Genomic DNA, 24,631 nt, shown 5'->3' on the forward strand with positions numbered 1-24,631 from the left:
TATAAATATGTATTGGAACGATTGCTTTTTATTCAACTTAGTTATTTACATATGTACCTTCTATTCTAGACCTAGGTTCTCTGCAATCAGAAACTATATTTTACTTTTGTATCAGCATCTAGCAGACTGCTTGACAAAAATGGGTGGCTTGATAAATGTTGAATGAATGCATGAATACCCTGTACCCATTCACTCCCCCAAACCCAAATTCTCAAAGCCACCTTCCATTCCTCGTCCTCTTCCACCCCCAAATGCCAACTGGTCATCAGGTCCTATTGATTCTATGCCCTAAAGACCTCTCAAATCCATCCCGCTCCTCCCATCTTAAAGCCACAGCTCTAGTTTGGGTTCCATTACTCCTTACTTGATCTAGATTTGCTCCCCTCCAAACCACTCTCCACACTACCGCTTGATTTTTTTAAAAAACATTTTTATTACAAAAAAGAATACATGTAAAAAATTCAAACAATACAGAAATAAAAGCACAATACCCCACCCAGCATACATGCAACCATATAAGCCCCTTCACCTCCAATCCCATTCCCCAGAGGTTATCGCTGTGAATAGGTTAGCATATATCCTTTTAGACCCTTTCCTTTGCACACACAAGTATATATAAATACATATAAATATACACACATGATTTTGTCTTACAAAAATGGGATCACACTTGACATGATTCTTCAATTTCTTCATTCAATGCACAGAAAATTTCTAAAACACAAACCTGATTATATCACTCCTCTAGAGCTCATTTCCTATAATATAAAATTCACACTCATCAGCATCAGAATCGAAGCTGCTGATACGCTTCCTGCCCATCTTTCAGTCTCATCCCTAGCCATTCCAGCATTCAAGGACTGGAACTAAACCACCTTAAATCCTTTCTGGGACAAGGCAGGTACAAACAAACAAACAAACAAACTAGGAACACACTCTGCCATTTCTAGACTTCGGCCTTTCCACTTCATGTTTCATTCTGCCTGGACTTTCCCATCTGGCAAGCTCCTACTAATTCTTCAACAATCAGCTTAAAAATTACCTCCAGGAAGACTTCCCTGACTTTTTCAGACATGATCACTCCTGTTTTCCCCTATACTTTATACCTAGCTCTTTAATTGCACTTATCTCACAGAACTGTAATGCTTTATTAACATGTTTTGAATTTCACCCCCCTTCCCCCAACTTGATGGTGAGCTCTTTGGGTAAAGGAATGTGTCTTATTTAGCTTTGCATCCCAAGGATCTGATAGAGTGCTTATGATGAAGCAGATGTTAAATAACAAATCTGTTGAGAACTTTTATGATTCTAGGAATATTTACTGAGTACCTACTATGCACAGAACCATATCCTAAGCATGAAAAGAAACAGAAGACACAGTCTTTGCCCTAAGGAACTTACCATTTTCCTACCATTTCCCCTGGGGGTGGGGGACAGAACACATTCACATGGCAACATATCACTTCTGACATATAGGCTGTTTCAAAGGTCTGTAACATTTGCCTCAAACCCATTTAGGAACAAGGAATTGCATTTTCAAATAAATAATAAAATAATGGGCAGTTTGTTCAACAGGTTTGTATGTTCAGTGTGGCATAGAGACCACGAGAACGAACCCAATTCCCTGTCCCAGCAGGGGAGCTGTCATCTGTTCCAGCCTGCTAGAAAACTGAGTTGATACCATGCTTGGAAAATTTCTAATACACCAAGAGGACATAAAGTTATTAGTCCTTTAATAATTTCTCCTCCTTCCCCAGGGACAAATGATATGAAGAACAATAAATGAAGTTAAAGGTGGGCACTGAAGAAAGAGGAGATTGCTCTATTTTTATCAGTGGTAGAGGAAATGGGTTGCTTGATTTCAATTCAAAGGGTGACATTGCCCCAGGAAGATCAGGAGAGGCGATTCATTATCATTCATTTGCTATTTTTTAAAGGCTAAGGTGTTAGTTAATCTGGTGATTTCAGGATCAGACACTGTACAAATATAAACAAATTGAATCACCTAGGCTGGAGAACAAGGAAGGCTGACCAAGGAGGCCTAAAGGAAGCCTCATTCATCAGAGTCCAAGTCACTGTCCCCAGCAATGGAGTGGAAATCCTCACTGTCCTCCTCGTCCTCTGACAGGTGGACCTGGCTTAGTACGCTCGGCCCAGAGCGCTGCTCCTCCTCCTCTTCTTCCTCCTCTGATACCTCATACCCACCGAGGCTGCTGAAGCTTGTGTCTTGGGTGTTCGACTTGGGATCAGGCTCCTCATAGCTCCCATAACTGAGAAGAGAAACATGTCATCTCTCAAGCTCGAGCACCATCCTCTAGCTGACCAGTCCCGTTCTTGGTGCCACCAAGGGATCAGCCCATCTCACCTCCCCTGGACACTACAATGACTAGTTCTGGACTGTTCTACAGGTCCCTGAGAGAAAAATTATCCTGTTCAAAAACATCAACTTGCCAACTGCATGTACACAAGAACCTGAATGAGAGAAACTCCCCTATGCCTGAACAACACACTGCCAGCTTATGTGACCATAAATGCTCTGATAGCCTCGTCACTTCATTTACCACTTATGGCCTCACTCACCTACATATCCAGTTAGGCAACAGTCCTAGGAGTCTACCTCTTCATTATATCTTGTCTTTATCCCTCGCTTCATCCCTACTCTGCATGCCTTGCCTTAGGCCTTTGTCACCTCTGGCCTGCACCACTGAAATCAGTCCTCATGCCTCTAGGCTTGCTCTCCTCCAATTAATTCTTCACACTTCTGCCAGAGTGTGCTTTATTTTTTGTTTGTTTGTTTATTCTTAATTTTACTTAAAAAAAATCACACAAATGATGCACGTTCACTGGTTTAAAAATATTAGAACAGACAACCAGAAAAAAAAAAAAATCACCAATAACTCCACTACCCAGAGATAATCTTTTGGTATATGACCTTCCAATTTTTCTCTAAGCACTTCACTTAGATGCTTAAATATTTTTTATTTACAAAATTAGAATACTCTACATACTCTTTAGGAATCTGCTTTTTTCACTATTGATTTTAATGAACATCTTTATAAACATACATCTACAAAATCATTTTTATAGCTGCACGGTATTCCATTGTGTGGCTGTAACATGATTTATTTAACAGTCTCTCACTAAGACATTTAAGCTGTCTCCAATTTTGTCACTATTAGAAACAATGCTGTGATAAACATCCTCGTACATACATCCTGATGAAGGTGTTTTATTATTCCCATAGGATTTCCTAGACATGAAATTTGGGGGCCAAAGGGAACGCACTTTCAAAATTTCTGATTTCTGACTTAGCTCAGTTTCCTTCTCTAACCAGCTCCCCTACCCCACTCCTACCCAAGTCCCAGAAAAATCCTGTAGTCTCCTATCACAGCACTGTTCATGCTACACTATGGTCATCTGTTGACCTGCTTTAGGTTTCCCATTAGACTTAACTCCACAGAGGAAGGATCCACATCGTTGTGACTTTCGTACTTGTGATAAATATTTGCTGAATGAATAAAGACTCTAACTGCTTTCTGGCTACCTTTGGCTAGATGTATCATATGTAGCTTAAACCCAACGTGTCCAAACAAATTCATTTTTTCCTCCTTTCCCACCCCATCTAATGCCTGTTCTTCCTCTTCGCTATCTCAGTGGCTTTCCATTCATTATATACCTGATCTCCTTACCTCCCAAATCCCATCAATCTACCTTCTAAATAGCTCTTGAATATGTGCCTTCCTCCCTGCCTCTAACAGAGCCCAGTTGAGATCCTTATCATTGCCCTAGAGTTATTTAATACACAAATCTGATGTTACTTCCGTTTCCTTAAATAATGATTCCCATCACCCCAAATCCAAACGTCTTCGCATGCCATTTGAGGTATTCTGCAATATGAAACGTTGCTGCTTTTGGAGTTACAACTCCCAACAACCTCCCTTCACTCTGGCACATACTTTGCTACATTTCTGTGCCTTTGAACATACTGCTCCATCTCTAAGGATCTCCTCACCTGCTGCCACTTATCTACTTAGTAGACTCCTATTCATCTTGTAAGGGCCAGTTAAGTGTTCCCTGTATGTGAAACTTCCCGATTACTCCAAAGCAGGGTGAGACATTCCTTCCTCACTGGTGACTTGGCACTTTGTACTTAACTTATGCTATAGCACTTATCATATTGTATTTGTAATGATTTTGTTTTTATCAGTCTCTTCCACTAGACTGTGAGCTCCTCAAGGGCAGGGTATATCTTGCTCCTCTGTGTATCCCCAAGGGCCTAGCACAGTGCCTGGCCCTTGTAGGTGCCCAGGAAATGTTTGATGGAGGAAAGTAATCTGACGCTGGGCCCTTTGACATCATAGCTGGGCACGAATGCCACAGCCCTGTAGCATGTTGCTGTCGATTACCTGATGTTGCTATCCTCCAAACCATGGGAAGCCTCCCCACCGTCTCCCTCATAGGACATCATGCTTTCTTCATTTTCCATGCCCATCCTTGTGTTCTCCTGAAGCATGCGGGGCTGTTTGGGTCTTATCCCACCAGATCCCACATCAGAGTCACTTCCACTTTCACTCAGCTGGATAGCTGTGAAAAGAGACAGATTCTGAGATAAGTTGACAGAATGAACATCTTGGCTTGGTCTTTCAAAACTCCACACATCTAGACAGGCATCTTGCCTAGACGCCTCACCTCGCCTCGGGTCAACACTGGCAAGAGATGTAGTTTAGAAACTAAATCCAAAGAACCATTTCCCTTTTCTGTCTCAGTCCAATCTATCTGTTTTTCTTCTATCATCTCCTACATTTTCTCCTGCCATTGTCACTGATCCACAAAACATCTGAAAGCAGGATCTTTGTTCTCAACTGTCCTTTCCTACTGCCACATGGAACACTTTTCTATTTTTCATCAAGTATTCAAATCAAAGGTGCTACTTGGGCACTGCCTTTCCCACTGTCATCTTTCGTATCTCCTGTGTGGAATTTCTTCACTTCCTCTAAGGCCAGTGAATCTGGTCAGCCTCCGAGTGAGTGCTCTGTACTCTGAGGTCTATTACTAGGACTTCATCAAAAGAGCATATGTGGTCAAGAGCTTCCTATCCAGTCCTCAGGGTGCTACAGTGAGCTACACAGGAACAGAAGCAAAGGAGCAAGACTTACCAGAGAAAGGATTATCTCCTTCTTCATCACTCCCAGCATCTTCCTCATCATCTTCTCCTTCAGACATAAGCAAATCCTCATACAGGACACTGGCTTGAGGCTGTTGCACAGTTCCTTCCTCTTCATCTGCAAGATCGCCATCTGCATCTTCACCTTCCTGAGGAAGACCAGTTGGGAGGAAAAGTCCCATCAATCACCAAAGTAAGAGACCAGAAGCCACCGCCAGCCCCCCCCTTGCTGCCTCACAGGAAGTCAAGTAATTCTGGTGGAATGGTTTGTTTAGTTGGTTCCAAGGATTAAAGTCAGACTGGGCCTCACTATGGAGACCCCCTGATATCGCCTTAGGATTTGGCCTGCCCTGTACTGATGGGGCTCCTAACATAAAAAGGTATAATGTAACCAGAAGCTTCCTGTAAGCATACTCACTGGGGCTGGAGTCTTAGGTTTCCCATCCTCCTCCTCATCATCATCATACCCTTCAATATCTACATCAGAGTCTTCCTCGCCCAGCCTACCTCGGCCCTGGCGCATCTGAGTAAGGAACACAAATAGCACATCATTGAGGGACGTGCCTGTAGGAGGAGTTAACGAGGGCTCTCACCCAGGGTGGATGCTCCTCCCTGATATCCCAGCCAACCCCACAGCTAGTGGGGGCTGTTTACACAGCTCAGGGCATGTGCATTTTCCCCCGATGATTCTTTGGAAATCACAAACAGGGCGAAAAAAACCAACGAATAGGAAGGTCCTTGTCCACTCTTACAATATCACAAGGAGACTCTTCCTTTCTAATCCAAGCTTTCCTTAGCTTGGCTTGGATTCTTTGGAATAGAAAAAACCCTTTTGGGTTTTATGCTCTCCAGTAGAACCCTGATTGAAATCAGCTAATAGGATTTCTGGCTTCAGATGAGAAGTATCTTCTGATACCGCCAGCAAAGGCCAATTTAAAATTTTAATCTAATTTTATAAATAATTTGAACTTAGATTATAGCACACATACAGTAGAGTAGAAGGGCAATTACTTTGAACTCTGTCTCTGAATATAGTTGGTCCTTTTAGTCACCTGTAAGGTTGTTCTGATGCGTCCTCTACTTTTCACACTTGTGCTTTCCTCAAAGTTCTGCTGTGCCTGACTGCCCATGGGGACAGAACGTAGACAGTAATTCTGGTGGATTGGTTTGTTTAGCTGGTTCCAAGGGTTAAAGTCAGACTGGGACTCACTACAAAGGCCCTCTGATATCGCCTTGGGATTTGGCCTGCCCTGTACTGGTGGGGCTCCTAACATATAAAGGTATAATGTAACCAGAAGCTTCTGGTAAGCATACTCACTGGGGCTGGTGTCTTAGGTTTTCCATCTTCCCCCTCCCCCTCCTCATACCCTTCAAAGACTACGTCAGAGTCTTTCTTGCCCAGCCCACCTCAGCCCTGGAGCATCATGCGACCTGCCACCATCCCACCTTGAAATCACATCCTTAACCTGAATTCCCAGGGCCAAGGAGCTCAATTAGCCTTGACACATGTCATGTATCAGCACCAGCACTCCCCCACTCTGAAGCACACTACCAATATCACAGAGAAAAAGAACCCCCTACCTGTGTCGTCTGCTTTTCTGGAGCAGCATTAGGAATATCCAGGACAGACATATTGCTCTCATCTTGAAATACAGAGGCATCTCGAGACACACTGAGGGATGTGTTGGTGTCATACAAATCTGGAGGCTGTAGCACAAATCATACAACTTAGCTTCTATTTAGGAAAAGAAGTAAGAACTACAGAGAACTCCCCTTTAGAGCACTCACTGCAGAAAGAGGTCATGCAGACCAATCCATTTAATGAGAAAACATAGCTTGAAACAACTTTATGGACAGGTTTTGGGGAATCTTACAAATGTCGCTCATTCTAGCAGAGAGGCATCTAATGTATATGATCAGTACGTGCCAGAAGCAGAAAGCATAAGAGCTATGGGACAATTGGATGTCCCAAAAGCTTTTCTGGCCAATAATCTAATTTCTTCTAAGCCTTGTCTTACTGTTTTTAGACCCAGGGCTTTGTACCAGTGCTGTTTTGATTGGTTTAGAGACATCTAATAGAAAATAGGATCAAGAAATTTCAGTACCAACAAGAGATCATCGGAGGATGCTCTGAGGCAAAATGGCGTGGTGAAAAATCATGGGCTTTGGAGTAAACTGCCCTGGGTTTGAGTCCTGGCTCCACCACTTGCTAGCTGAGTAACTTTAACAAACTACTTAATCTCTCTAAACCTTGGTTTCCTCCGTTGTAAAACATGGATGATAATGTCTATCTCACAAGGTTGTTGGGAGATTTAAGAGACATGTGTAAGCTCCTTCCCCGATGCCTGGTATTTAATATATTATAGATACCTTCTTCCCTCTCCTGAAGAGAACAAGGATTTCGCAAAAGGACTTATTCAGTGATAGTAGGGCAGGGGGGACCAATAAAGAACAGACTGGAGAAATAGAGTTCTCTTAGGATAGAAATATTATGCAGCTATTAAAAAATCATGTTTTCAATGACTAGTTAATGATATAAAGTACTTGTAATATAATGTGAAGTGAAAACAAGACCCAAAACTATCTTGAACAATTTCACTTTAAAAGCTCGTCTATAAACACACATGCGTGCATGTATGTGCATATACACACACATCACAGATGTGAAAGAAACACACCAAAATGTTCACAGTGGTTAGTTCTGAGTAGTGAACTTATTTTAGGTAACTTATTTCTTCTTTATATTTTCCAATGAACATGTTAGTTTTATCAACAACAACAAAAAACTGTATATGTTACTTTGTTGTTGCTTTTTTTAACAAGCAAGGCCGACCAAGAAGAGGGTCTTGGAGAAAGAGAGGCAAACCAGAACTTAAAGGATTACAGAGTAAATAAACAAATTATGGGATGGAAGAGAAAACCAGGGAATGAAAGGCTATGTGGGCAACTGCAAAGTAAGCAGTTTTATTTATTTTTTAAGTATTATCTTTTTATTTATTTTTTTCCTATATTGATTTTAGAGAGAGGAAGGAAGAGGGAGAGAGAGAAACATCGATGTGAGAGAGACACATCGAGTGGTTGCCACCCACATGACCCCAACCAGGGCCAGGGACAAACTGCAACCGAGGTACGTGCCCTTAGCGGGAACCGAACCCGGGACTCTCTGATCCGCGAGCTAATGCTCTAAACCACTGAGCCAAACAGACCAGGGCAAAGTAAGCAGTTTTAAAGAAGTGTTAAGCTGAATGTGTGATGTAATACAAGTGAGGTGGGAATAGCTGAGTGTAAATAAATCACTGACCACTACCCTTTAGAGCCAGCGGTCAAGTGTGATTACTATGATGTTTCTACACAACCAGAATTGTATTATAACAGGTTAACTCACATAACACTCTTTAATAGCATGTGGGTTTGAGGGTAGTAATGAGTCAGGAGGATCACTCACATGCATCTTCCACAGGTTAAGAGGTAATGAGCTGGGCTAATTATTTAAAAATCTATATATATATGATTGAAGGCGATGATGAGAGGGTGAACTGGAATAATGAAGAAGCACTATCTACGCCCTATTCCTCATAGAAGACCCTCTACCTGTACCAAGCTACAGCTACTGCTCAGGAGGGAGAACAGTTGCCAGGTTTTCTTCAGTCATCGGAGAGAGCATGGGAGGGGAGAGAAGAAAGGAAGAAGACTTTCAGGTCTAAGGCTCTGACTCACCAAAGAACTAGGCCCATGCTGTCATAGGCTAGAGCAAACCACGTGCCACTTCGAGGCTAAAATCTCCTGGGGAATGATGGCTAAAACCCAGGCTTTAACTTACCAGAAAGCATCTGGTGGGAGCTGTAGGCCCATTAGCAAATAAGGCCTTTCTGGGCAACATCACTCACCCAAGCCCCCTTGACCCAATCTGCCCACACACTCCAAAAGCCTTTCCTTGTTCTGGGCCTGGAAGAAGTATCTTAGGGTTCTTTACACACGGCCCCTCAGTAACCTATGTTTTAGGATGAAAGAGAGAGTAAAAGACAGATAGGACGAGTGCATGAATGAAATACAGACAGCAATAATCTAACAGAAATTATACAGGTTGCATTATCAGTTCAGAGCAAAACCTAAATAGAACAAAAAAAAGTTTTCCAGTGGGAATTGGGAGAATTTTTGCATTAAAACAATTGGTTAAATTTGAAAGGGCCCTTGAAAACGTTGTAGATAACTTTTGTACAGATAAGAAAACAAACATTTACTGAATGTGTACTTAATGTGCCAGGCAAATTAATTCATTTCGTGTTTATAACAATCTTGAAAAGTACATTTTAGAGAAAAGAAAACTGAGTTTGAGAGGTTAACTTTCCAAGTTCACTAAGCTAGAAGGTAGCAGAGCTAAGATCCAAACCCAGGCCTATTTTATGCCAAACTTCATGTACTTTCCACTTTACCATAGTGCCTCCAACACAGAAACCAAGCACCAAATATATTCTGGTAAGTCCTATTCTTCAAATATGCCATCCCTCTAAGAGTATAGCATTGATGAAATATACTCAGTTTATTCAAGGGTCAGAACAGCAGCACTAAAAAAAATCGTATTAATCCTACTCTCTTAGTCTTTGGGCTTATAAATTTAAGATTATAAATATTACCTCTCTTCATTTACGAAAAGAGGGAATCAATCCAGGAAAATGGGTGACATCTGAGCTACACTGAGATACCTCTGAGGGAATGAATAACCAGGTGTGTATAAAGCAAAGAAACAATATGGCCCATCCCTAGAACTGAGAAGTCTGTACTCTAGGGAGTGCCAGAGCCCTAATTCACAGGCAAGGAAGCTCCAGAGACTCAAGAGAAAGGCCTCTGGCTGTAGTAGTCAGGAATCTGGTATTCCTAAGTACTGCTTAAACAACTAAGAACCCACCCCACTCAATCAACCCACACCTGCCTCTTCTAATTCAACAAGGCCACCAAGACCCATGGCCCTCACTCACCTTAGCCTTTGAGAAGACAAGAAAGCACACGAAAGGCATATGAAGAGGAAGGACAGAGAAGAAGGGTATCTCAGTAAACGCATCTGTGAACATGCTCCCAATTTCCCAAACCAATAAAACTAAAAGAGGAGGTTCCTAGTCCTCAGACTCACCTGTGGTGTGTAAGGCCCTGGGGTCATTGGGTCCAAGCTTTCTAATTCTGCTTCCTCCAAGGCTGCTTCTTTAGCTGTACAAATATCCTTCTCAAGCTGAGTCAAATGCTCATCATACTGAGAAATAAAATTAGTGAATTCATTCAACATGATTTTTAGGCACTGGGGATATAAAAGTAAGCAAAGCCGACAAAAATTCCTGTCTTCATGGAGCTTTTATTCTAGAGGCAGGACACATGATAATTAAATAATTATATAGTTTGTTAAAAACATTTAGTTCTAGATAGAAAAATAAAGCAGGGAAGGATATAAGGGCTGTGGGGTGAGGGTGGGGGAGCAGGATGTTACATTTTAAAATAGAATCGGCAGGGAAGGCATCCACACCCAAGGGAACAAAAGGATTCCATAAAGCTAGATCCCAAGGGGACCTTCTCTTTGCCACCTACCTCAGTCAATGTCTGGTAACAGACATTCACAATCTCCTGAGCAGTCTTAGTGTACTGACTTTCCGGCCCTATAAGTGAGAAAAAAAAGTGTTGCTACCTTTGCAGATTTCAGTTCCAGAAATTTACATCCTGTCACCAGCACTGGTGTTCCAATATTATCCTAGCCCTGAAGATCATGCTTCAGCTTTCCCTTGGACTCTGACTTTACTTTTGGAGATTGAAATTTTCAAATGTATTAAAAAACAAAGACACTAACATAATGAACTCCCATGTACCCACTACTCAGCACCAATGATTATCAACACATGGTCAATCTTGTTTCATTTAAATCTGAACTTCCACACTCCTCCCAAATTATTATTATTATTATTTTTTTAATCCTCACCAGAGGACATTTTTCCATTTTTTTGTTCAGGTAGAGTGGGAGGGAGAGAGAGGAACAGAGAGAGAGAGAGAGAGAGAGAAACATCGACGTGAAAGGAACACATCGAGTGGCTGCCACCCGCACAACCGACCAGGGCCGGGGACAAACTGCAACCGAGGTACGCGCCCTTAGCGGGAACCGAACCCGGGTCTCTCAGGACCGCAGGCCGACGCTCTAACCACTGAGCCAAACTGGCCAGGGCCCAAATTATTTTGAAGCAAATTCCAGTATCATTTCATTACATCCACAAATTGTTCAGTGTGTATCTTTAAGGACTCTTTTGTTTGTTTGTTTGTTTTTGTTTTTTTGTTTTTTTTATCCTCACCTGAGGACATTTTTCCACTTTTTTGTTCAGGTAGAGTGAGAGGAAGATAGAGAGAGAGAAACATCGACGTGAAAGGAACACATGGAGTGGCTGCCACCCACACGACCCAACCAGGGCCGGGGACAAACTGCAACCGAGGTACATGTCCTTAGCGGGAACCGAACCCGGGTCTCTCCGGACCGCAGGCCAACGCTCTAACCGCTGAGCCAAACCGGCCAGGGCTTTAAGGACTCTTTTGAAAAATAAGCACATATGATACTATAACACTGCCAAAACCCATAGATTGTATAACACCAAGAGTGAAAGCCAATGTAAACTGTGGGCTTTGGGTGATAACAATGTGCCAGTGTAGGTTCTATTGTAACAATGTGCCTCTAGTGCCGGCGTTGATAATGGGGAAGGCTGTGCATGTGGCGGGGCACACAGCATATGGGAACTGGTGCATAAGAACCCTCTATACCATATTAGCTCAATTTTGCTCTACATTGTTCAAAAAAATAAAGTGTATAAAAAAATCCAACCAGCCCTGGCCAGTTCTGCTCAGCGGTTAGAGCGTCGGTCTGCAGTCCAAAGAGACCCAGGTTTGGTTCCCGCTAAGGGCATGTGCTTCGGTTGCAGTTTGTCCCCAGCCCTGGTTGGGCCATGCCGGTGGCAGCCACTCGATGTGTCCCTTTCACGTCGATGTTTCTCTCTCTCTCTTCCTCTCTCTCCCTCCCACTCTATCTGAACAAAAAGAAAAAAGAAAAAAAGTGTCCTCAAGGTGAGGATAAAAAAAAAAAATCCAACTATATTACATCTAAAATAAACAATTCTTTAATATTATTGAATAACCAATCAACATTCAAATTTCCAATAATTTCATAAATATTCTTTTACATTTGACTTCTTGGAATCAGAATCCAAATAAGGCCTACACATTGCAGTTGGATGATGTCTCTTTAAGATGCTTTTACCTCTTAGGTGATTCTGAACTAAACTATACAGTTCCCCATATGGCTTTGTCACAAGTTGCAAACTGGTGGCTTGCAGGTCAATCCAGTTTTTTTTTGGCCCATAAAAAAAAATGCAGTACAGTTTGTGAAAATGGATTGAGCTATACACCCATTCTATATACACTTTTTGTATGTAAATTATACCTCAATAAAGTTGTTTAAAAATCCGAAATGACAACACTTAACAACCAAGATATTTTATATAAAAACCCAAATGTCTAACTTCTCTTAAAAATTTCAAAGTTCTGGCAACACAGGGCCAGCATCCCCACAAGGCACCAGTTGGCTGGGGTTGAGAAACAGCTGCCCCTTTTAGATAAAGTATGTCTTCTCCAGGTTACCACAGTCCTACTGGGTCTGCTTAATTCATTTATGCCTGGATCCTGAAGGCATCTGAGTTTTTAATCCCTGCCTTAGTGCTTTATAATATTCTTTAATACACTGTTTATTCACCCATTCATTCATAAAACATTTTGAGTACCTTTTATGGGCCAAGCATTATACACAGAAATGAGTAAGACACAGACCATATCCTCAAGAAGCTTATAGTCTAGCATGGTGAGATAGACTATAAACAAATAGGGAACATTATTTGTGAAAAAATACATACAGGGTTCAGGAGAAGCACAGAGAAGGAAGTGGCCAATTCTGGGAGGTAAGAGGGAAAGATGAATTAGGAAAAGCTTCACAGGGGAGGTGATCCCTGAGTTAAACCTACTATTTCTCAGGATGTAAAGGACACAAAATATACTGCGTGTATATGGGAAGCTTTCATGCCAAACCCACTCTGACTGCTACAAGCTATTCTATGAACAAAGAAGTCTCTTTCAGTTAAAACCTCTCACAAGTATATGCCATTTATTCTTTAAAAGATGTAAAGTAAAGCTGTGTCCTCACACAATCTGACTGTACCTAATACAAACAAACCAGAAAGAAAACTCAGTCAACCATCAGGATATTCCAGACACATAAATACAGCCAGAGCCGGCTCACAATCAAGAACAGTTTGAGTGACGAGAAGACTGCAGCTCAAGTTTCCAGAGCTCTGATCTCCTAGGACCACCGGTGGGTTGGTCCTCACAGTACTGATGGAGACAGATTACAGAAGTTATCAGACAAGCTTTCATGTTGACAGTAATGCATTATGCTAGAGAAAAAGGCTGTCTACAGGTTACAGGTCTCCTTCACCGAGCCAGTACATTAGCTTCTCACAGTATACTGGCCCTCCTACCTATCAGGACCTGCCTCACGGCTAAAATTACAGACTACACATCAAGACCCTCCCTATTTTCTTTGCAACATACAACTCTATACCCACTAATATCCCCAGAATATTAAAAAACAGACACTTACTTACATAGCCAATACAGTGTCTATGTGTTTTGATTACTACCGTGTCTGTTCTGTTTCTGACAGTCCATGCTCTCAAGAGTTACAAGAGCTTCAGCTATTTAACTTTATTACTTTACTGTATGCAAAGTAACACTGAAATATTTTTGATGAAAGATGGTGGTGAAGTTGGCAAACCACTGGTTAACACCACCAAAAAAGGACAAAATTACCCAGATGTTTTCTTATCTCTACCCATACCAGGAATTTTTTTTAAGTTTGTTTTATTATTTTTTTTATCCTCACCCAAGGACATTTTTGCATTTATCTTCGGATAGAGCGGGAGGAAGAGGTGGTTGCCATCTACACAACCTCAAATGGAGCCAGGGACAAACAGCAACCGAGGTACATGCTCTTAGTGGGAACTGAACCCGGGACTCTCTGGTCTGTAGGCTGATGCTCTAACCGCTGAGCCAAACCAGCCAGGGCATATACCAGGAATTTTTTAACAAGATGATAACGAGAGAGATAAACCTCCTCAAACTCTAAACAAAATTCTCTATGTAATACCAATTTTTCTGAGTACAAAATCTGTTTCTTCATCAGACTCTCAGAAGGGTCCATAACTACCTCCATAAAGCTAAAAATGTTGCTCTATATTCTGAAGCAATCAGGAGCTTACTGAAAGTAAGATAATCAGCTTTAGGTTTCACAGCTTAGGAAGAAAAGAGGAGTCTAGTGAAAAGACTTACAGAGATAAATGGGCCACTGTGGGAATAATAAAAGTATGTGTGTCGGGGGGGAGGACAGTAGAAGTTGAGTTCCAATTTCCCAGTCCTTAAAGGGTTACTATACAGAAATTCATTTTATTTAATCCTCACAATAGCCCTCTGAGGAGGGTACTATTATTATTCCCATTTACAGATGGGAAAGCAAAGGCTGAGTTACTTACCCAAAGTCACATTGATATTAAGCAGAGGGGACAATATTCAAATTCAAGCCTACTGGACTATAAAGTCTGTTCGCTTAACTATTTTTTAAGTCTCTCAATGCTGCCAAAGAGCTTTCCAGAAACATCTTACAATTTTATGCTGCCAACAGCAGTATGCGAGAGCACCTGCCTCACTGGCATTGAATACTCCCTTTAAAAAATGAGCTCATCTAGTAGGTGAAAAAATTGGTACCTCTTTGTTTCAATTCGTATTCCTCTGATTACCAGGTGCAACTGAATATTTACTCATGTTCATTAGCTATTTAATTTTTGTTTTCTGTGATTTGTCCATCTGCCCTCTGCTCATTTTTCAATGAACATCTTCTGAGTTTTTCCTATTGCCTTACAAAAGCTCCTATCTTAAGCCAGCCATCACAAGGCCAAGCAGTCTTTCTTAACATTTCTGCTTGCTTACCATTTGCTATCATTATTACTGAGCATCTGTGAGCCTACCAATACTTCTATATTACCGCTTAGCTCTAGGTGTTTTCAGGAGACAATAACAGATAGATAACTGACCTGACAAAGGACATTTCCACTCTCTAATTTCTAATGAGCAATAAGGAGAGCACAAGGGAGAAAGCACATTCTTCTAACCCAACACAGATGGAACAAAACGGAAGGCTCATCTCCCACCACTTCCCTTAGTGAACATAGAGGTTCTAGTCAAATACAGTTACAAAACTTGCCCTGTTCTCTCATGATACTTAACATTCTGTTCTCTCTGGTGAGAATGCCCACTTCCTCATCGGTCTTCCTGGCTGTCCCTTCCGTCACTTCCTCCCTCCAATTCTCTGTCCCTTCTATCTGGCAAACTTGCAGCCATACTACTTGGGCTGCTGCATATTGCTGGAGAAATGCCCTATAATCATGTGGATTTTAATTGAGATCTCAGTATGCTAGTCAAGTCTCTCAAATGCCCTTAGTGCCTTCTTCTACTTGGCTTAATGAGTTATATGGATCACCATTAAAAATCCCTTCATTGTCCTCCCGCTTAGGGTAAAGTAAAAACTCTCACCTATGGCATATGGCACACAGGTTCTCTATGACTTGACTCTTATGTACCTCTCTACATATAACCCACCAACACATACACTTAAACTGCAACCCCAATAACTTCTTTTGTAAACCTATAATGTAATTTCAGGCCTCTATGCCTTTACATATCACCGCTCTCTCTGCCTAGCAAACTCCATTGATCCTTTAGAACTTAGCTTAAGAAAACTCTTTTCCAGAAAGTTTCTTTAATCCTACTTGGATTTAGATACCCTGTTTCTGTGTATTTTTGGCACTCTGCATCCATCTAGCATAATATTTAAATTCCATATTTTTTCTTTTTTGTTTCCCCAACTAAACTATAACCAAGTTGGGGGGCAGGGACCATATCTAATTCGATTTTATATTTGTAGCATCTATCAGTGACAACACATAGTAGATGCTCAATCAATGTTTACTTAACAAGTGAGTCCTTTAAAACTGAAATTTATTAGTTTAAGAAGCCTTCCCTAATCCTTAGGTGAAGGGGCTACTTCCTCTCTTGCAGTACACTCTGTACATCCGTGTAACATGGCCCTTGCCAAGCTGCATTTTAACCATCTTTCCCTTCAACTGGACTGTGAATTACATGAGGACCATGACTATGTTCTTCCTATTAGTAGATTAAGTAGCTAGCACAGAACCTGGCATATATTATCCAATCAGCTCACATACTGAGCTCACTGTGGTCTATGTCACACATTTCCCTAAGCTCTATCTCAGGGCCTGGGACATAGGTGAGTTTTCACATCTCATGGAAAGCAGTGATGACTCAAAGTCCAAATAATATCCACTTGATTTTTATTCTCACCTCATTTTTCTGTGCTTTCCAAAGTTTAAAAAATAAATGTACATTGCTTTTTCATCATTAACTTGTAAACAAACTTTACAGAACACATACACTGAAATATGTGCATGCTTTCAAAGCAGAGTAGGATACTTGACTGATTCTGCCGACTACCACTGCTCAGGGCTGCTTTATGCACTTAATGTTAACTAATGTTAGACAGACAGATTGATGGAAAGAGAGAAAAACAAAGAGACATACCCACCATTGTACTTAACACTGTTGGCCAGGATAAGGTTGACATCATCTAGAAAGCTCTCTCGACTCTGATACTTGTGCTTGGAGATATTCTGTGATTAAAAGAATCAGGCACTCAGATACACATACAAAGTTACTTGATTCCAAAAAGACATCTCAGATCAGATCACTCACCTTCCGTATAGTCTCTAAATCCATCGGACTGACAATCACTTTGTAATAATCTGGAACAAACTTCTTATTAACTGGGTGATGAAATGGCCAAGACTAATAAAGAAAGCATGAGAAATTAAATAAAAACCATTCTTTATACTGGAGATTCTCAATACTTACTGGGTCACAGATATTCCTAAGATTCTGACGAAAGCTATTGATGCTTTTCAGAGAAAGACACATAATTACACAAAACTCTGTATGTAATTTAAGGTGTTCATGTATTCCTTTAAGGGTTCCTGTGCCCTAAAAGAGTAAGAACCCCTGCTCCATACTCATGATTAAAATTTTATTCCCTAGTCCCATCCAGAAGTTTTATAGCATTATACATATACAACATATACCTACAACACAAAACAGTTCAGAATTCCTAGGCAGGATCCTTACAATAAAATGGTACACAGAACCAACATGGTAGTCCTGGTCACAAAATTGCAAAAGACAAAAAATGAAACAAAAGACAAGACAATAAACACTGGGTAATTATCAAACTGTCATTTTTCAAGAAGCAACTCTATTTCCCAAGCTTCCATTAGCTGGCATACTAATTGTTCTCCAGGGCTATTGAGGAGCATTCCAATATTGAATGTAAACAACAGGAATAAAGAGTCTCTCTATGTCCACAGCTTTCTGGCCTCTGATTTCAATGATAATGCACACAGAGCAACAAAGGCAGTATTTAAACGTATATGTCAGTCCAAAATGACAAACAGCACCCTCCGGACTCCCCAGCATTCATACACATGCACACCCTGCTGTTCTTCCTTTTCCCCTATACTATCTTCACAATATTTAGCACAAAGACCACTTACATCAGGAACTGCCATCATTTTCTGGGTGACAATATTGTCCAGAATAAAAGAAAATGCCACTTGGTCATCATCATCCAATAAGGGATTGATAGCTTTCTCTAAACGAGCCAACTTGTCTTCTTTCTGACATGAAACAAAGCAAAGCAGTGGTTTCCCTGAGGTGTGATCACCACAGAAAATTAAGGATAACAAAGTTCAGTTGTCTACTGCCCTTGCCCAAAAAAGTCTAACTATGAATTGTTAATTATTCAGTTTCAGGCAGAAAGTCCAGATAAATTATATTCAGTAAAAAGGTACAAAAGGTTGTACCAACCACTCCTTTAGCTATTATGTATTCTACTCTTTGTAGATCACCAAAAATATACATCCCTAGACATCAAAACCTTAGCTTCCATAACAGAAACACCTTCACCAAGTTAGGTTTTAATATCACACTGTTTTTGCTGTAAAGCTAATGCTGAAAACACTGAACACATTACTGCTGATCAGTGATTGTGTTTAAGAAAATCTAAATCAAATTCATTTCAGACTGTACTAGGAAAAGTTTGTGTACTGACTGCTCTACATCCTCACCAACACTTAGTATTGTCCATCTTTTTAAAAAAGTCTTTTTAGATTTTAGCCTTTCTGGTGGGTCTGTAGTGGTATCTAATCATGCTCTAAATTTGCACTTCCCTAATGATCAATCAAGTTGAGAATCTTTTCATGTTCACTGGCCATTTGATTATCCTCTTTTATGAAGTATCAACATCATTATTGTTACCATCACTACATTTTTCTAAGCTTGTAAGGCACCATTTTAGGGGGGTAAGAAAATGGAATATGAATAGATTCTTTTAAAAATTAAAATTCCTCCCTGCCAAAATAGTCTCTTAGCTCCAGATGGACTTCCTGGAAAATCACTGTCCCTGGTTCTTTCTAAAGACATATATGGGTTCTAGAATGTAACCCTGGTTCTTTCTAAAGAGATATACGGGTTCTAGAATTTAACCCTGGTTCTATTATTTAATAGTCATAATGCCCAGGACAAGTCATTTTCTTCTATCTCAATTTTTCTGTCTACAAAAGGAAAAAATTGGACTATATAATTTCAAAGGTCCCTTCCAGACTGTAACATACTAAAAGATTTACCCCCACATTTCTCTTCCTTCTGTTATATTCCCTACTCCCTCAACTCTGCTGCTCACCACCTTCTAATTCCACTGTCTTTCACTCATTTTAAATGCCTTACCTCTTTGAGCTTTTCATCACAGAGATCCAGCATGGACTGAGAGATCTGAGTCAATGAGTGCTTTGGCCCTAAATTATAGAGCAACAAGAAGAGATGGAACTGTTACAAATGGGAAACAAGAGCTGCCAACACTTCTCCAGACTTTTACCACATTTACACGTACCAGGCACAGGCCTAGCTGCTGGGTTACAAAAATATACCAGTCTCATCTTCGTTTTCAGTGCCTAACAAATAGTAGACACACAACGAATGAATAAACTAATTTTAACTCTTCCTTATTTGTGTGTATCCACATATAGTAGTGTAACTGTTGATACTGCTGTCTTTAATACCTTAAAAATGATACTATGGATGGGAAATAATAATATGTTTAAAGATGGCTACGGAGATCAATGGATGATTTAAACTCTTTCCATTCTTGGCATAAAGAATTTGTTACTGCAATTTTTGTTTGCAGAACTCATGTTTTGTGATGTCCCCCCAACGTATGGCTGATCCAAAGCCTTTCTCATAATAGAATCTCCATCCCACATCATACTATTACTTTAGTTTCCTAAAATCTGTAACAAGAGCTTCAGAAAATCCTTGAACCATTTCCCACATTGCCTGCTTATGGCTGCCCTAATTTAAGCTCAGCAGGATAGTTAAAACATTTCATCTAGACAGTAATTCTGACTTCTTCCTTTTAGTACTTCTTTGCTTGATTATCTTCCTTTGTCTATTCTTTCGTGTGTTCCCCAGAGTCTAAACCTCAGCTCTTTTCTAAACCACTAATTAATTTAGCATTCATTTGTTTATTCATTCAACAAATGTTTAATGACACGTTTAATGATAATAATGGAAAAATAAGACAGTTCCTACCATAGACAGTTCTTGGTTTAGTCAAAGAGAATGACATGAAAATAGATCACTGTAAGACAGATTTTAAGTGCTTAAAGTATCTATGGATGAAATAATACGATGTCTGTAACTACAAACTAAACAATAAACAAGATCAGCCCTATGCTAGTAATTATTGAACTGGGTGAATAGGTGCACTGAGATTTATTTACTCTCCTCTCCACTTCTTTTTTATTTTCTCCTCTCCACTTCTGTGTATGCCTAAAATTTCCCATAAGAAAGTTTTTACAATCGAGTGTAAGTATGAATAAAGAAATACACTGGTTACTATGAAACATGGAGGGATTGCATATGTTGTAAGTTGTTTTACAACAATTAAATCTGCGTACTGAGCAGGAGTAGGGAAGGCTTGTCATGACGAACATTTGAGCAGTGTCGTTAATGAAGAGAAGTCCATTAAGAAGACAATAAGGTAGAAAAATATTCCAGAGGAAGGAAAAAGTGCACAAAGACAGAAGTAAGCAAAATTCATGGAAACATCAAGTAGCACATTGCATGACAGAAACCAGAGTAGTTTGGTACAACTGGAATACAGGCATGTGTGGAGGAAACAACAGGAAATGAAACATTGCAGGAGAGGCTACATTACAAAGGTCTCACAAGCAAGAGAAATCCACTGAAGATTTAAGCTAGAGGATAATTTTTCAAACTTGTGTTTTAGAGAAAAATACCCTGTCAGCAGTGTGAAGAATTAAGGCAAGCAGTAGAAGAGAAGTTTAGAAGCTGTTTTAAGAGGTCAAACAAGAGATGAGAAGGACTTCAACTAAGGAAGTATCAGTGAGGTCTGAAAGGGAAGGGTGTGTTCCAGCAAAATTTGTAAGGTACAATTTATGAAACTTAGTGATCTATAATGTGGAAAAGAGAGGGTGGAATCAAAGACGACTAGCATTTCTAGGCTGCACAACTAGGTGGACGGTAATATCGATCTAAATAAGGCAATCAGATAGCTTCCAGTAGGGCATGGAATATGTTTGGCAGGCAATCTGAAACATGAGTATAAAGCTCAGAAGAGAGGTATGGGCTGGAGACAGTGATATCAGTGGATATATGGTAGCTTCTTTTTTTTTTTTACTGATTTTAGAGAAAGGAAGGGAGAGGGAGAGAGAAACATCAATGTGAGAGAAACATCAATCAGTTGCCTCCTGTATGCAACCTGGGTATGTGCCCTGACCAGGAAAAGAACCCACAATGGACAATGCTCCAACTGAGCTACACTGGCCAGGGCAGCGGTAGCTTCTTAAGTCATGAGAATGAAAAAGATAGGAAAGGATTAGATCAAGTACTCCTGGAAAAAGCAGAAGAGAGTATCAGAGAAGGAAAAGGTGGTCAATAGTGCTCAAATACAGCAAAGCTCAAGAAAGCCATTTCTAAGCACATTCAGGGTGCTCAACAATGAAGACAGATACTATACAATCTCACTTATATGTGGAACCTAAAAACACAACCCCGACTCATGGAAAAAGAAATCAGATTTGTGGTTACCAGAGGTAGAGGGGAGGGGAGGGGAAATTGGATGAAGGTGGTCAAAAGGTAAAAACTTCCAGTTATAAGATAAATAAGCACTAGGGATGTAATGTACAACATGACCATGATAGTTAACACTGCTGTATGACATATATGTAAAAATGTGAGAAAGTCATAACTTTTAAATTTCTAATTTTCTACTAACATCTCCACCTAAATGAACTACAGCTATCTCAAACTCTGTATTTTCAAAATCAACTCTTTCCTTCCCATTTTCCTTCCAATCTGGTTTTTAAGTATTTATCCTTGCAACTTGAATGACAATTGAGCCTAACAAATGTATACTTCCCTTGTTAAGTGTCTGGCACTCTGTGAGGCCATGGGAATACAAAGATGAATAAGAAAAAGTCTCTAGGAAGTCACAAAGTGGTGGGAGAATCAGAATGATATAAAACAGTAAAAGCTATAAACATTGATTTAATTTTCTGCTGAGGGGCACAGAAGATCAAAAATGGATATTCTGTGCAATTTGAACAAGTCTTCATGAAGAGATGATATGAATTGGTCAGGAAATATGAATGGAAATTCACCACACTTGAAAGGGAAGGAAGGGCATTTCAGATAGAGGGCAAAGACTGGGCAAAGGTATGAAGAAATGGCATAGGATTTTTAGTAAAATGTACTGTTGAGTAGAGCAGAAGTCTATAGTAGGAATGGGAGCCAGTTATTGGAGATGACACTAGATAAATGGGTCAGACCTGCTTGTGAAAGGTATTGAAATGTAGGTACTACTGTTGCTCCATGTTTACAGAGGAGAAAACTGGGGAGGCTATGAGCATTTAAATAATTTGTCTAAGGCGGCTCAAACAGTAAGAGGCAGAGCCATGACTCATACTCTACCTGTACTCTTAATCCCTAAACTTGTACATGAATCTATACTAAAGGATAGAAGGAAAAACAGAAAACTTCATCCTTTACATGCAGAAGCTGTCTTGTTTTCCCCCTTTTAAAGACTCAAAACATTTCTTCCTCCTTGCCTTTCCAGCTTTTAAGCAAAGTGGACATATAACATCCCCTATGATAGACTTGTAGACCAAATCAAAGAGTCACACACAGCAAATATGGTCACAAGCACATACTCTGCACAGGTTCTATCCACAATGAATGTTTCTCCCTTCATTTTACGTAGGCTCACTTCTACCTCCCAGTACTCCCCATGTAATCGTTTCATTTCAACAGATAAGACTCCAAATTCTCCAGAGGATACATTAAAAAGTGTTAATAAAAAGAAGCAATACAGCCCTGGCCGGTGTCGCTTAGTGGTTAGAGTGTTGGTCCACATACCAAAGGGTTGCGGGTTTGATTTCCGGTTAAGGGCACATACCTGGGTTGCAGGTGCAATCCCTGGCCCTGTTTGGGGCACATGCGGGAGGCAGCCAATCGATGTCTCTCTCTCTCTCTAAAATTCAATGGAAAGAGGATTAACAAAACAAAACAAAAAAAGCAGCAGCAATATACAGTCGACCTTGAACAATGCAGAGGTTAGGGTGCTGACCACCAACAAAGTCGAAGACCCATGTATAATTTAAGTTGGCCCTCTGCATATTCAGATTCCCACTGCCAGTTGACAGGAAGAATGTGGGTTTGAACTGCGAGGGTAAATTCAGAAATCGCACAGAAATCGACCCACTCAATTCAAACCCATGTTGTTCAAGGGTCAACTATATATCAAATGATTAAAATGTATACTGATTTTCATAACCCCAAAACGCACTAATACATTTTAGGACCTTTCCATCAGTCCAATCCAGTCTGAATTTATGACTAGTAAGGGATAAATCAGGTTCTGAAGAGTGATTTCGTCAGTCAAAGTATAGATGATTCTTACCATTGTAGGTTGCACTATTTTTCACAATGAGCTCCAAATGCTCCCTGAACTCTTCCCGAGATGGATAGAGGCGTTTACGCACATTTTCACGGAGTGTCTGTAAGTCCATTGGCCGAGTAATGATTTTGTAGTAGTCCTTTACAACCTTTCCATTGACTGGAGTGTGGAAAGGGTATGTCTGTGCAAACAAGAGCCAGCACCATCCATAAGCAAAGAACACTTGCCAGAGCCAATTCCTGAAGATTCTCTCACATCTTACCTGTCTACCTGGTCATTAACTCTCAAAGGACTCTTTCTAGATGGAGCAGGTCTGTTTCCTCTACTAATCTTAGAAAAATAAAACAAAAAAACTATAACCCAGCCCAGGCTGGTGTGGCCCAGTTGATTGGGCATCATGCCATGCACCAGGAGGTTGCCAGTTCGATTCCCGGTCAGAGTATATGCCCAGTAAGTGGGCTTGAACCCTGTAAGGAGGCATGCAGGAGGCAGCTGATAGATGTTTCTCTCTCTCTCCCCCTCCCTCTCCTTTTTTTCCCCCTTATTTTTTATTGAGAGGGGGAGAGAGATAGAAACATCAATGAGACAGAACATCAATTGGCCGCCTCTGGCATGCCCCCCACTGGGGAATGAGGCCCACAACCTGGGCATGTGCCCTGACTGGGAATTGAACCAGTGGCCTCTTGGTGCATGGGTAAACACTCAACCACTGAGTCATACCAGCTGGACCCTCCCTCTCTTTCTCATCAATAAACCCTGGCCGGGTGGTTCAGTTGGTTAGAGTGTCATCTCATACAACAAAAAGGTTGTGGGTTTGATTCCTATTCTGGGCAGATACCTAGGTTGCAGATTCAATCAAACATAGAATGAGAGAGAGAGAAAGAAAACTACATCCCAAAGAATTAGGAGTTCCACATACCTAGGACTATACTGTCCTCTATCTGAAATCACAGATAGAACAAAGAGCCTTGCCATCCCTACTATAGATACGAATGCAATGAACTCACATTTGGAAGATCTCTCATGTCATTGATGATAGACTCCAAGATGGATGACAGTGTCACCATGGGGTCTGTCCGGCGCCGGTGGATGGACTTATGAGGTCTCTAAGGAGAAACAAGGAATCAGAATGCATCTATACACTAAAACACAATCCTTTCTAGCTAGACAAATATATTTTGGAAGTCTTGTAATGAACAGTACACATAATTTTCAGGGCAAGGACAAAGAGAAAATCTAAGGCTGTG

The 24,631-nt window shown here is 40.6% G+C and overlaps 1 protein-coding gene across 9 annotated transcripts in view; it reads right to left on the reverse strand.

The window, feature by feature from the left end:
• Nucleotides 1–494: 494 nt before the first annotated feature.
• The window catches only part of TAF1 (TATA-box binding protein associated factor 1), a 54,580-nt gene continuing 30,443 nt past the window's right edge, over nucleotides 495–24,631 (reverse strand). For 7 of the 9 annotated variants that reach the window (XM_036270376.1, XM_036270375.1, XM_036270373.1 and 4 more), the window contains 13 exons: nucleotides 24,392–24,490; nucleotides 23,388–23,565; nucleotides 19,136–19,203; nucleotides 17,905–18,027; nucleotides 17,054–17,146; nucleotides 16,887–16,971; nucleotides 10,739–10,806; nucleotides 10,293–10,409; nucleotides 6,746–6,871; nucleotides 5,583–5,687; nucleotides 5,157–5,313; nucleotides 4,407–4,584; nucleotides 495–2,270 (listed from right to left, as the gene is read on the reverse strand). In XM_036270376.1, coding sequence (XP_036126269.1) covers nucleotides 2,054–2,270; nucleotides 4,407–4,584; nucleotides 5,157–5,313; nucleotides 5,583–5,687; nucleotides 6,746–6,871; nucleotides 10,293–10,409; nucleotides 10,739–10,806; nucleotides 16,887–16,971; nucleotides 17,054–17,146; nucleotides 17,905–18,027; nucleotides 19,136–19,203; nucleotides 23,388–23,565; nucleotides 24,392–24,490 — 1,614 coding nt within the window. In that variant the 3' untranslated portion in view covers nucleotides 495–2,053. The remainder of the gene's footprint in view (nucleotides 2,271–4,406; nucleotides 4,585–5,156; nucleotides 5,314–5,582; nucleotides 5,688–6,745; nucleotides 6,872–10,292; nucleotides 10,410–10,738; nucleotides 10,807–16,886; nucleotides 16,972–17,053; nucleotides 17,147–17,904; nucleotides 18,028–19,135; nucleotides 19,204–23,387; nucleotides 23,566–24,391; nucleotides 24,491–24,631) is intronic. The other 2 variants (XM_036270379.1, XM_036270377.1) reach the window with 1 other exon arrangement.

This window comes from Molossus molossus, unplaced genomic scaffold, assembly GCF_014108415.1.
Source record: "Molossus molossus isolate mMolMol1 unplaced genomic scaffold, mMolMol1.p scaffold_m16_p_2, whole genome shotgun sequence".
Classification (NCBI taxonomy): domain Eukaryota; kingdom Metazoa; phylum Chordata; class Mammalia; order Chiroptera; family Molossidae; genus Molossus; species Molossus molossus.